This window comes from Dicentrarchus labrax, unplaced genomic scaffold, assembly GCF_905237075.1.
Source record: "Dicentrarchus labrax unplaced genomic scaffold, dlabrax2021, whole genome shotgun sequence".
NCBI lineage: Eukaryota > Metazoa > Chordata > Actinopteri > Moronidae > Dicentrarchus > Dicentrarchus labrax.
Window position 1 is genome coordinate 5,981,180 of NW_026136715.1, and position 12,670 is coordinate 5,993,849.

Here is a 12,670-nt window from a genome sequence, read left to right on the forward strand (position 1 = left end):
CCTTAATACTGTGTTGCAGATGAACGTTGAAGGCCCATCTTGCTCCAGCTGTAAGTCTGCAACCTTCCATCTCAGCTCGGAAAACAAGGATGGCTGCCTGTCCTGTTTCTGTATGGGCGTCACTCAGCAGTGCTCCAGCTCTACCTACTACAGAGACCTGGTAAGGCCTTTAAGTAGTACATGACACAGCAACAGTGCAATGGCTCATACCATTTAAACCTCTGAACAACCAAACCAAATGTAAGTTTGCACTGGATAAAGCATCTAGTATGCAGTAGTGAAGATTATATCAGCAAGTGAGTTAAACATTTACTTCAGAGAGAAAAGATGTGTGTGGTCTAAATTCAGGAAAGTTTAAATCCGCCCTCATCACACCAGCCTTAAGTGGTTCCAAGCCAGTAAAATCACATCCATCAGTGGGGTTGGCCAGAGATTGGCAGATATCCCCCCATGTAGGCAATTATTTCTGCGCACCCACTCTCTCCTGCTAAGCGAATATCAGGGTCACTTCTGACTTCTTGTCTCTCCAAAAACTTCCACAATACAAATGGGTGAAGAACATGAAGTCAATAACGGCCCATATAAACATCACAATTAGAGTAAGCCTTACACATGCAAATAAAATAAAAAACAGCTTAATGTGTTGGCAAGCAAAACACTGTTGCTTCTGCCTGCATTGAGAAATGAAGTGAGAATTATAACACTCTTTACATTAGTGGATAGTCACTTGCTAAAGAAATGATAAGTCAGTCATTATGACAGTCCGCACATTGTTAGAGGTCAGTCTGATAAATGCAAGTATACTTTTTGGAATTAGTTATTACATCATCTTTCTTAACACCACAATCACTTCAAGGTTTTGACTGTTGAACTTGAAGTCCCCGTGACATCACCTGCAGGTTTCTGAAAAGCTGTTTTGAGGTTCAGTGTGGTCAGCTCTGGTTGCCACCATCTTGGCAGTGCCCCCAGCTCCTGGCTAATCCAATTGGCAAAGACATGAAGCGTGGGTGGAGCTGAAGCAGGCCAAATGAAGCCTGGTTGCTGAAACTAGCCACCTGTGACAGCACCCACCTGGTACTCAAAGCGGTCACGCCCTTAATTATGCATAACTTTAAGCCTTACAAGCCCCCTTATACTGCTGTCACGGAAGAGGAAATTAGCTATAGAGACCTAACTGTTTTTTGAACCAGGCTGTAGACATGTTTATTTCTGCTTTGAAGTTGGGCATTTTAACATGGGGACTAATTGAGACTAATTCACTTGTGGAGCCATATTGCTTAAATTAGTGTTTTACTGTATCTTCTACTCGAGCTTGATGGCATTTCAAATGTGCTCTTGCAGGTGTCCTCAGTCTTTTCTCCAGGGAACTTCCAGGGATTTGCTCTGGTGAACCGTCAACGCACCAACCGCATCTCCACTGGTTTCACTGTGGAGGTTTCCACCGAAGGCACTCAGCTGTCCTACAGCAACTTTGACTACCTGGGACAGGAGCCTCATTACTGGCAGCTTCCAGGGGTCTACCAGGGAGACAAGGTCAGTGTCAAAGAACACATAGAGCTGCTAAATCAGTGGAAGTAGCTCAAGCAAGACCATGAACCCCTTAATGATGTATATAAGGGGCTGAGCAGCACTCATCAGAAACCGTAGACCACTCTTATTCTGTGGCTGTCTCCATTTTGCTGCTTTGTCTTACTTCAAACCTCAGCCAATCTCTCTTTTCAAGCAAACTTCTTTTCAGACTGCCTTTTCACTCTGTGTGCAACTTCTTTGCTGCCAATGCTACATTTTGTTTTCATCTTCTTGAGTCTGTGTTCACAGGGGAAAATGATGTGCACAGATTGAATGGCCCCAGTTTTCACTTACATAACATAGCTGTCCGTTTTTTGTGTTTACCCCTCCACTCTCTATAGAAAGATTCTTATTTTGCTCGCGTGAAACGAGCAGAGCAGGTACAGTAATGTCAATCAGGTTGTCATGTTGTGACTGTAGGTTTTGTTTGGAGTACAGTATTGTTTGGCATGTTTGAAATAACTATTGATATGGCATTGTGTGACATACTGGATGCCATATATTGTAATTTTTATGTGGCGCATATTCATATATCATGGATACACATTATGTGTGATGTTGATTGATGTTTACTGAATTATTTATTAGAAGCATGGTATTTTACAGCAGTGTATGAAGTTTGCAGCCGAAAGTCGCCATCGTAGTGCATATTGCAAACAGAAATTGCTTTCTGCTCCACATCACATGACCCTTGCAAATGGATTGATCATTAATGGTCCATTTAAGAGCTTCATACAGCTTAACTTTGCTCGAATAACACAGCCATAACACACCCAAATACCATCAGTTCAGTGATAAGGAAAGTGATCAAAGAGCTTGCTTTATCCACAACAATAGAGTGACTCGCATTTGCCAGAGGAGCAGCTAAGGAAGGATGCTTCTATTTGGACCCTAATGGCCTCTGGACGTAAAGACACCAACAGATCCAAAAGAGCTAGCCAGGTATTTGGTATGAACGTTGCAGTGAAGGCAAGACTCACACGTCTAATAAGAATAATCCATGCACATTGTCGTTATAAGCTAACACACTGAGAGTTTGTGGACATCTATGGAAATAAATCCCCACGGTTCATAGATGTAGCAGCATGGAGAATCACCTCGGTCTGATGAAGGTCGGAGCATGTTGTCAGACTCTGCGTGTGCGATTGCATGTGTGTGAATCACAAAGAGGTCTGAGTTGTTACGCAAAGTCACAGGAAAGTTTCTACAGTGCAACAAAGTGGTTGATTTAGGTGTTTTATCAGACTGTTGGATGTGAGAGCAATTCACCAGAGCCTTGTTGTACAGCACATCTGAGTATCATAGACTAGAAAGCATGATTCAGCATGTTCACCTTCTAACAGTGATGTACATCAATGTACATTGTGAAAGAACAAATTTCTAAACCCTGCCTCCTTCATTTTGACTGTTCCTGTGGTGACGTATCTTTTGTATCTGCGGTACCACACTTTTCCGGCTCCCCAGGGTGGTGTCAGACAGCTGGATGATGAGGTCTGGGCGCTCCTCTCTAACTTCTCCAATAGACAAGCTGGTCCCCCTCCGTTCTTTCCTTCCTCCTCCAAATCCTCCTCCTCTTTCTCGTCCTCTTCTTCTTCTCGTTCTTCTCGGGTCCCAACTTCTTCCTCCTCCTCTCACTGGTCTGGTTTGCGTAACCTGAGCCCCCCTTCTCCTCCATCTGGTATCTCCTCTTCAGTTAAACCAACCAGACCCCAACCCTTTTCCCCGGGCTACACTCCTCGTCTGCAGGTACATTCTGTCAGAGATTTCAAGAGGTTTACGAGCCTTTTTGTTTTTTCCTGGCCATATTGGTGACTTCTGGTATTTCTCTTTGGGGTCTGGCCCTGCTGTGGATCAACAGAGCAAGAACACACTGAGCAAGACTTCTTCTAGTGCTTCTGGGACAAGCAGCAAGGTAGACAGTGGCATGACTGACTGGCTGACATCGTTTTTTGGCCTTTTAGGAAACTCTAATGGTGTCTTTGACTTTAGCTTTAAAAGTTAATTAGATAGATGGATAGATACTTTATTTATCCCGAGGGAAATTCAATTAACAACCAACTGTTCTCAGTTTGTCCAGGGCAGTTAATGTGTAGTCCAGAACCTGACAGATTTAAATTATGATCTACTAAGTAGTGCAGAATATACTTAGTTTATTGTTACCATGAGTGGATAATTCACATAGTTCCAGTGCTTGACTGGGTGGTATTTTCCTTTGTTAGGCAAATAGCTCCCACTCAGTGCTGTCACTGTAATTGTCCACTTTGAGAGAAACACTGGTTTTACAATGGTCTGTCATTATACTGTTGTGTGGTTTTAAACAGCCTCTTAGTGAGGCACATCTTAAGCTGTCATTTTTTCATTATTGACAGTGGAAGTTGTTGTTTTAGTTGTCAGACAAAGCACTGTGCAACTTCTGTGCTGTTATCAAACTGTCAGCGGAGCCTTTAATAGCACTAGTACGAGAGAACATGTAGTTAAAAGAGTTTAGCTGCATGTCACACATTTGTCCCGAGATTCCTGTAGGGCTTTACTCTTGGCCATGCTTGCCTGCTTGTACTGCTTCTCTGCCTGCTTATGATTTAGTTTCGCTGCCTCTCTCTTCATCTGTGGCTTATTTTCTTATGCCTTTCCTTCCTCCTCTGCCTCTCAGTACACTCTGGTCTACAAAGGTTTCAGCTTGCACCAGGATGATCTGCTCTACTGGCAGCTCCCAGCGCAGTTCACAGGGGATAAGGTAACTGTGAAAACTTTGGGGTGATGTCCCCTCCTGACTTCTGGTCAACCCTTCTAGCTCACAGAAAAAACACCACCTTTAGTATCCCCCATCCTCCCCACTGTCCTTCAATCCTCATCCTCCCTTCCATCCAGGCCCTCCCATGCCCACACTCCCTGTGCCCTCTTAACTTTGTCCCAGCCCTCCCTCCAAGTGTCCTATTGACTTTCTACATTCCTCCTCTGTAGTAAGAGATGCTTGTGCTATGTTACCATGACAAGTTTTTTTTGTTCCACACACTTCATCTGTTACAATTAAATATAAAAACTACAAATAGTCCTTACAACTCTTGAGTTTCACCTGCTTGGCTGTCCATGGTTTGACGTTTAATCCAAGAACAGCTCAAATTACAAACGCCAGAAGTCTTATAATTGTATTCTGTCTCATTAAACGGTTTCTCCAGTGATGTGGTATTATTTAATAGTATTCAGCACAAATTTGGGGGACTATCTCTAGTATTGATCAAGCTCCAAAAACCTTGTGTCCTACAATTCCCATAATTCAGTGGGATAGCATTTTGAATGAGAACCCTCCTGCGTTCTAAATGCCCACTTCATTCAAACCCCACACCCCCAGTTTGTAACACAGGCTTTATGTCTAAGCCTGAACCCAAGCTCAGATAACCCCACTCAATGTCTGTATTTAGGCTTTAGAAAGCTTCCTTTTGAGTCACAGAAGACATTATACAACTGTTTCACAGGCTGAGTGGTACCCTCCATGACAAATAAACTAAATCCTGTTAACATGGTCACCCTCACATATGCATCGGATTTGATGCAACTGCACACACTGTGTTGCTCTAAGTAGCCATCTGGCATTGATGTTTGCTACGTTTAATGTTTCTGTTTCATCCTGGGAATTGCACCGCTGTTTGACCTGGCAAAAGATCTAAAGCCTCTTCCTTGCTAACCATGTTTTAGGTGGGTTCCTACGGCGGTAGGCTTAAATACACCATCTCCTATGTGGCTGGTCCAAGAGGAAGACTACTTGACGATGGTGACATCCAGATTATTGTGAGTCTGCCCTCATGCATAAATCACTGTTGTCTCCCGTGGTTACATGCATTTGTAGCACTTACTCATCTGTCAGTGTTGTTCTTGCAGGGTAATGACATCACTCTGGTAGCTCATCTGCCCTGGCAGAGGAGAGTGCAGGGCAGCAGAGAGACTCAGCAGTTTGAGATTGTCTTCAGAGAGGTGAGTAACAGCACTGCTGAACAGAAAGTGTTTCATCAAGCATCTGGTCTTTTGAAGTGGCCTGTGACCATACTTTCTTAGAGAAAGGCAAGCAAAACGAAGATTTTGCTGATGGAATAAATAAATTATAATGATAACTTAATGTTTGTATTGCAAAATACACTTCATCCAACAAAAAGCTTTCGTTTGGTTTCTCAGGAAAACTGGCGTCGTCCTGATGACATGCCCGCCACCCGAGAGCACCTGATGATGGTTTTGGCTGACCTTGACGACATCCTGATTCCAGCATCCTACTCCACAGAGATGCGGTCCTCCAGTATCTTTGATATCAGCATGGAAGTTGCTGTGCCTAACTACAGTGGCTTGGCTCAGGCCCTCGAGGTGGAGCAGTGCCGCTGCCCACCTGGATACCAGGGGCTCTCTTGCCAGGTAATTATTCATTCAGAATTTAGCAAAATTCTTCTTAATTGTTGACTTCACTGGAAGCATTGTGGGCCCATTGTGCTTCATTATAATCCATGTATCATTTTCTAAATCACAATGTCTCTTTAAGGACTGTGCACCTGGATATACTCGCACAGGAGGAGGTTTATACCTGGGCCACTGCGAGCTCTGTGAATGCAATGGCCACTCTGACTCCTGCCACCCTGAGACTGGCATCTGCACGGTATGAAGCACTAGACTGACATTGGTCTTGTATAGCACCCTGATGAGATGGACAGAGCTCTAAACACGATACGTTACTCCTTTCAGAGTTGCCTGCATAACACTCAGGGGGAGCTCTGTGAGCAGTGTGCTCCTGGCTTCTTTGGTGACCCCACTGTTGGCACTCCAGAGGACTGCCAGCCCTGTGCCTGCCCTCACACTGACCCAGACAACCAGTGAGTACTGGCACAGATACCAAGACATTCACATTCCACCTCCATTTATAGCTCAAGACAACTCTGTATCTGGCTCACTTGATCTTGTTTACAGCAAATTCTGCTGTCTTGTAAATCATGGAACCTTATTCATTTCTGTATCTGTATCCTGCCTACTAACTGAAATATTGTACATCCTGTTTCCTACTGAAATCATCGGATTTGGTATCCTCACTGAAAAGCTTCAGTATATTGAAGAAATCTTTCAGTAAAATGGGACTTTTCCAGGCAGTTGGTTTTAGTGCAAATCCACAGTTTTTTAATCAAGCGTCATAATTTGATTCCTTTACCCTACTCCGACGTGTCACAAAACATTTATAGTTGTGTCTCGGAAACTTCCGAAACACCTGAAATTGTCTTATATAGATTTTTTCCAGTCAATAAAAGATCAATGCGATACTAAATTACTTGTGAGGTTTGGTTGATATTAAACCACGTCTCTGCACCAGAATTTACCTTCTTGTTTGTGTGTGTCCCTCTTGTAATAGGTTCTCCCCCACCTGTGAGAGCCTTGGAAATGGAGGCTACCAGTGTACGGCCTGTCAGCCTGGGTACACTGGCCAGTACTGTGAACGGTAAGAAAACCCAACGTGTTCTCTTGATGTGGTGGTCACTGAAATTGTTCTAAGCAGTTCCTTTTGATAAATTGAACCTAGTGTCACAATAGGACAAACTGCAGTTTTCACTAGTTCACGAGTGCCATGACAAGAATTTCAATCAAAACCTGAGATGGATGAAACATTGTCATTGACTTAACTCTGTGGTTAAGTCTTGTTTCTGTGTCTGTTTTTACCTTCATCAGTTGTGCTCCTGGATATGTTGGCAACCCACAGGAAAGAGAGAAGTGTCGTCCATACGATGGTTAGGCTACATTTTGCTTTACAAATACTCCTCATGTTCATGATAGAAAATATGAAAAATGTCAAGATTGTGCTTTTGTTCCCAAGAGAAAATAAAATGCCTGTGCTGTGCTTCAAATATTTACTGTAGCACAGTGCTGCTGAAAATGAACCTGCCACAAGGGTATTTCACAAATGAGACTAAGAACTTAATTAATTGTGACTTCACACTCCTGTTTAGATCAGTTGCAGTAACCTGTGACTTATCCTGGTACAATTAATTAAGTTTGGCATGATTTTGCAGGACACGTGGTTCTGTAAAAGGCAGGCTTATTACGGGTACACAAAGAACTATCCAAGGCAGAAAACACCACAAACAAACATCCCTCACAGCAAAATAACAATGCAGTTTAATGAAGACAAGCAGCCAATCCAGGGATGCAACCTGGCAACCACAGAATCTTTACATTACAGTGAGGTTGCCAGTCAACCAGCAGAGACTCCAGGAAGTCATTGCACCTAAGAAATATTCCAGCACATAAACCTGAGTAAACCACAACTTCTAATGTTCATACTTTGGTTTTTGTACGGATTAAACAAATAAGATATTATGTGTTAATGTCTGAGCTTTAGAGGTGCTGGTAGTCGTATTTTTTACCTTTTGATACAGCCAGTTTAGTTATTTCACCCCATTTCCAATCTTCATGCTCAGCTAAGTCAACCCTCAACCGTAGCCGTAGCTTCATATTCAACAGAAAGATAAGGCAGTGTCAATCTTCTAATCTAACTCTCGGGAAGAAAGTGAATAGGAATAGTTCCCAAAATGTCTAACTATTCCTTTACACTTACCCCTTGACCAGGTTAGCTAAAAACACTAGTCACCATTAAATGGTGCCCAGCTTTGCTTTGTGAGAAAAAAAACTGTCTAAATACTGTCTAAACTGTAGTACAAACATTAATTTCTAACGTTTCGGTACTAGACCTTCATCAGACAAATTTATCTTTTCTACTTTTGGATGCTCATTCCACTCCTACGCACCTGCCTCATGAAATAGATGTGCAGAATTTTTGTGTCTGTTTTGAGAAATAAGAAGCGTAACTTTACTGTCTGAGCTCTCTCTAGCACTCTGATGCCATTAGTTTTGTTATTCTAAGAGTATTCCTGATGAGTTTGCTATGACCTTTGCACCTTGCAGCTGCAGCCTCCCTGGTGGTGAAGGTTTATCCAGAGAGGGTCCTGGCATCTCAGGGTGGCCCTGTCACTCTCCGGTGTCAGGTGTCCGGCAATCCTCCACACTATTTCTACTGGTCCAGAGAGGATGGACGACCTATCTCCGGCAGTGCTGACAGACGCAGACAAGGTATATCGCACACTTCAACAACATGACTAGTGTGGCATGGAAAGACATACATTAAAATTTCTCTTTCTTTTAGTTTGAAATACAGTTATAAAAGTTCTGACTTAACTGATCTGAACAAATTGCATATAATTCATATACATAGAATGACATGTTATGTGTGAATACGACACCTGTTGCTCATCTGTGCGTGCAGGAGCAGAGCTGTACTTCCCCAACGTCCAGCCGAGTGATGCCGGCGTCTACGTTTGTACCTGCAGAGACCAACGAAGCACCAACAGGAGCCGTGCTGAAATTGTTGTCACAAGTGTGTATGGGCTCACTGTTGGCGAATAGGCCTTTCTGTCGTGCAGCTTATTGCAGCACACTAAATAGAGACCATCCGTGGTTCAACACATGGGTTTGCTTATGCATGGATTATGTAAGACCTCATTCTTCAGTTTAGCTGACTGTGGTGTGGCTCATTCTTGTTATTTGGAGTTTTGAAGGTGCTGGGGATAATATATGCATAATAGAGCTAGCAGTAAGAAATTAACTGACGAATTAGACGTGACCTTAAGTTGTAATAAGGTTAATAAATAGATTTTTTACTAGTGTTATCCACACATAAAAATTATATAATATATATTAATATAATTATTATTATCATTAAAATTTTTGTTACAGGCTCTATAAGTGTTGGTCAGTTTGCTTTTACTTTGTAATTTGAAATACTATATATATATTTGTGAGCATAAGTATAAACTGGTCTCTGCATTTCACCAGGTCAATCCAAACCCATTGAGGTGACAGTTGAGGAGCCCAAAGCCCAGACTGTCAGGGTTGGGTCTACTGTCAGCTTCATCTGTACTGCAAAGAGCAAGGTAACACTAGTCGATGATTATTTTTTAATAAAAACACTTAGGAATAGTTTGACATTTTGGGAAATACTCTTTATTAATTTTCTTGCTGAGAGGCTAGTTTTAGTTTAACTTAACTAAATGTTTTGTATTATTACTAAAACTGTGGTGCATTGCGCTGAAGTTTATGTAGAATAGAAAGTACATGTTGGTAGTGTTGGTGCATGTTGCCATGATGCTGTAAGCAGATACAACAGAACATTTAAATTTGGTCTGCAGCTGAACAACAAGAACATTTTTCTCCCATGTTTGAGACTGCATGCATGTTGTGATTTATGCATCTTTGTCTGCTCATCCCCCCGACAGTCTCCAGCCTACACCCTGGTGTGGACCCGTATGGGTAACGGGAAGCTGCCCAACAGGGCCATGGACTTCAACGGCATTCTGACAATTCAGAATGTCCAGCCCGAGGATGCAGGCGTCTACGTTTGCACAGGCTCCAACATGTTTGCCATGGACGAGGGCAATGCCATCCTCTATGTGCCAGGTTCGTGATCCTCGGCACCGCATTCCGTTACCCATCACTCCATGCTACCCCACCAGCTATGGCTCCTGTAGTTTCCCTCCTCCCTAAACTTGAGTCTCCCTCCAGCTTGCAGTGGTGCATGCTTCTCTGTTTTACTGCATTTCTCATTATGCACTATAAACACTCAGCTCTGGGTTAACAGCATAATAAGCTTGCAATTCTAACTCCCAATGCTTTTGCCCTCTGCTCTCAGATACCAACATAAAAGCCATGTTTTACTCATATTGCCAATCCAGCTCTTCTTACTGCCTTTTTTTTTTAACTTGCTGTCTTGTATGTGTCTGATCAGTGTTTTTTTCTGGACTTCTTATGAAGAAATACAGCTTGTGGGTTTGGTTAAAACTAAAACTATAGGGTATAAAGATAACATATAGGGTCAAAAAAGCAGATTTAGATTTAACTAATGGGCACTCAAATTCATGACACATTCACTACACTTAGGCCAAATGAGCTCTCTTTTCGATCAGTGATTTGCGGGTAATGCTTTTCACCAACACTCTACTGAAGCTACTGCAGGCTTTCTTCTTTTTTATTTTGTTTTCACATGGGTAGAATTAATCGGTGGTGGTTTGGTTGCTTCTTGATCACTGGTAGAGTCGCTGGTTTCTGCTGTTAGAGGTTTCACAAACCGGGTGCTAAATTCTGGTGTCTGTAACTTTGTGCTCCTGGGGCCCCTTCCTGCCTGAGCTGTAGTTTGTAATGATGAGGAGGAATGTGGATGCCACGATTGGTGCTTAGTGACTCTGCGACTGACATTCAAAGAGGACTTCAGTGTATCTGGAAGAGGGGAGAAGTAGGAAGAACCCCACTACCCCGCCTTTGTTTGTTCTACTCCATAAAGTGTTCCCTCCTGAAATTACTACATCATCATGATCAATGAACAAAACGGTGCTATTAGCCATGCAGTAGGTTAAACCTATGGTTGGATCCACTTTCTCAACTTGCTGTAATACTGCTGTAATATCACTCCTTTATTCCTTTAGTGTCGGTAAAGGTTGGTCTTGTTTGTATCAGTTGTTACATGTCAAATTTAATTGGTAAAGTATTCGAGATATGACTTGAAATGCAGAAGAAAAAGGGAAAAAAATGTTTTTTTAATTCTAATTTTGTCAATAATCATCTAAAATTGTATATTATGGTCTTATTATTTACATCATATCAATGTTGTTGGCACATTCTCTTTTTTGATTGACTGAAATATGATATCCTGAAATGTTTCCATGAAATCAAATATATCAGAAATGTTAGAATTTCTTTTCTTTTTTTCAAAGGAATTGGCCATGTGAATGCAATTACCTTGCATGATGTGTGTTTACATTTAGGCAATTTCAAGTGTTTTTATAAGAAAATATTTTTTATATATCTATGAGAACATCTTACACCTCAACAATCACAGGTCACATTTAAAACCTTTTCTTTTTTAAACCTTTGGTCTTAACTACTTTACAATGGCTGTATTTTCTTTATTTGTTCATTCATGACTCAAAGGCTATATGATTGCAAATATACCCAAAGGTGCTTCTGTAAAGATTTTAAAACATTTAACATTTCTTTTTTAAAGAATACCTAACTGATGTAATGTACACATGTCACATTGTAATGTATTTATCTTAACTGTGAAAATATTTTGTGAAAGAGAAAAAATTGATTAAAATAACGACAATTGATCAGAGTGATTTGCTAATTCATGTACGGGGCTCATTTACACATTATCTTGGTCAGTTCAGGATTACCACAAGCTGTATGTCAGCTTTTTAACAGCTGAAATTAAACTAGTGTTGCAATGTTTAAAACTGCTTCTCGCTACTAACCTGCATGTCTCATGTGTGGCTACTCTGCATAACTTCATCCCTCCTTGTGCTCCTGCACAGTTTTCATGATCTGCGACTGTGTGTGTTGTGTGTGTGTGTGTGTGTGTGTGTGTATGTATTTTGAATTCACAGCATAAGAGGCATTTTGGAGTATTGTTGTTCTTTGTTTGGTTGATACTCTGTGAGATAAGCATGAACTGTTACAATGCTCATTCTAACAAAGGTAAGTGTGAAAGTTGAATGTGCATAACTGAATTAAATGGCACCAACTAACAGGATAAACAAAAATCATGAAGTAAGCAGGAAAAAAGAATCATGAGCTGAAATGGAATTTTAAAAAAAAGTTGGTGCCAGTTTAATTTTATTTTTAATAACGTGTGTGCTGCTTTTCGGAATCAATTGGACAACATCACGGCGGCCCACATTTGGAGAATGTGTCTCCGGGGAGATGGGAGGTAAACTGCTCTAACCCTGAAACCTGACCTGTCAGTTTACCTGTCCCCTCCCTCCCTCCCCTCCCTTCCTTCCACAACTCCAGAGGCCTCACAGACTCAGATGTTTTACACAGCCTATGAAATGTTTGAAGGACACAGAAAGCGTAAGTCCGCATGGGCATGGTTTCCTCTGTGCCGGGCTCCCTGGAGGGACCCGCCTCTCCTTCTCTATGTCATGCATGCACTCATCTTCCTCAGCATGGATATACTGGTGGCCTGGTAGCGCCCATGTACAATCAACCAAGCAGCAGCTGCAGAGACTGTCTACACCCACTCTCACACATG

The 12,670-nt window shown here is 41.9% G+C and overlaps 1 protein-coding gene across 12 annotated transcripts in view; it reads left to right on the forward strand.

Moving 5' to 3' along the window:
- The window catches only part of hspg2 (heparan sulfate proteoglycan 2), an 89,892-nt gene that overhangs the window by 54,315 nt on the left and 22,907 nt on the right, over positions 1–12,670 (forward strand). For 7 of the 12 annotated variants that reach the window (XM_051424161.1, XM_051424164.1, XM_051424165.1 and 4 more), the window contains 19 exons: positions 20–160; positions 1,342–1,533; positions 1,911–1,949; positions 2,407–2,511; positions 3,034–3,315; positions 3,428–3,481; positions 4,220–4,303; positions 5,263–5,355; positions 5,446–5,538; positions 5,737–5,967; positions 6,092–6,205; positions 6,292–6,419; positions 6,947–7,033; positions 7,261–7,319; positions 8,494–8,658; positions 8,852–8,962; positions 9,421–9,518; positions 9,861–10,041; positions 12,430–12,489. In XM_051424161.1, the coding sequence (XP_051280121.1) occupies positions 20–160; positions 1,342–1,533; positions 1,911–1,949; positions 2,407–2,511; positions 3,034–3,315; positions 3,428–3,481; positions 4,220–4,303; positions 5,263–5,355; positions 5,446–5,538; positions 5,737–5,967; positions 6,092–6,205; positions 6,292–6,419; positions 6,947–7,033; positions 7,261–7,319; positions 8,494–8,658; positions 8,852–8,962; positions 9,421–9,518; positions 9,861–10,041; positions 12,430–12,489 (2,317 nt within the window). The remainder of the gene's footprint in view (positions 1–19; positions 161–1,341; positions 1,534–1,910; positions 1,950–2,406; positions 2,512–3,033; positions 3,316–3,427; positions 3,482–4,219; positions 4,304–5,262; positions 5,356–5,445; positions 5,539–5,736; positions 5,968–6,091; positions 6,206–6,291; positions 6,420–6,946; positions 7,034–7,260; positions 7,320–8,493; positions 8,659–8,851; positions 8,963–9,420; positions 9,519–9,860; positions 10,042–12,429; positions 12,490–12,670) is intronic. The other 5 variants (XM_051424171.1, XM_051424172.1, XM_051424166.1 and 2 more) reach the window with 4 other exon arrangements.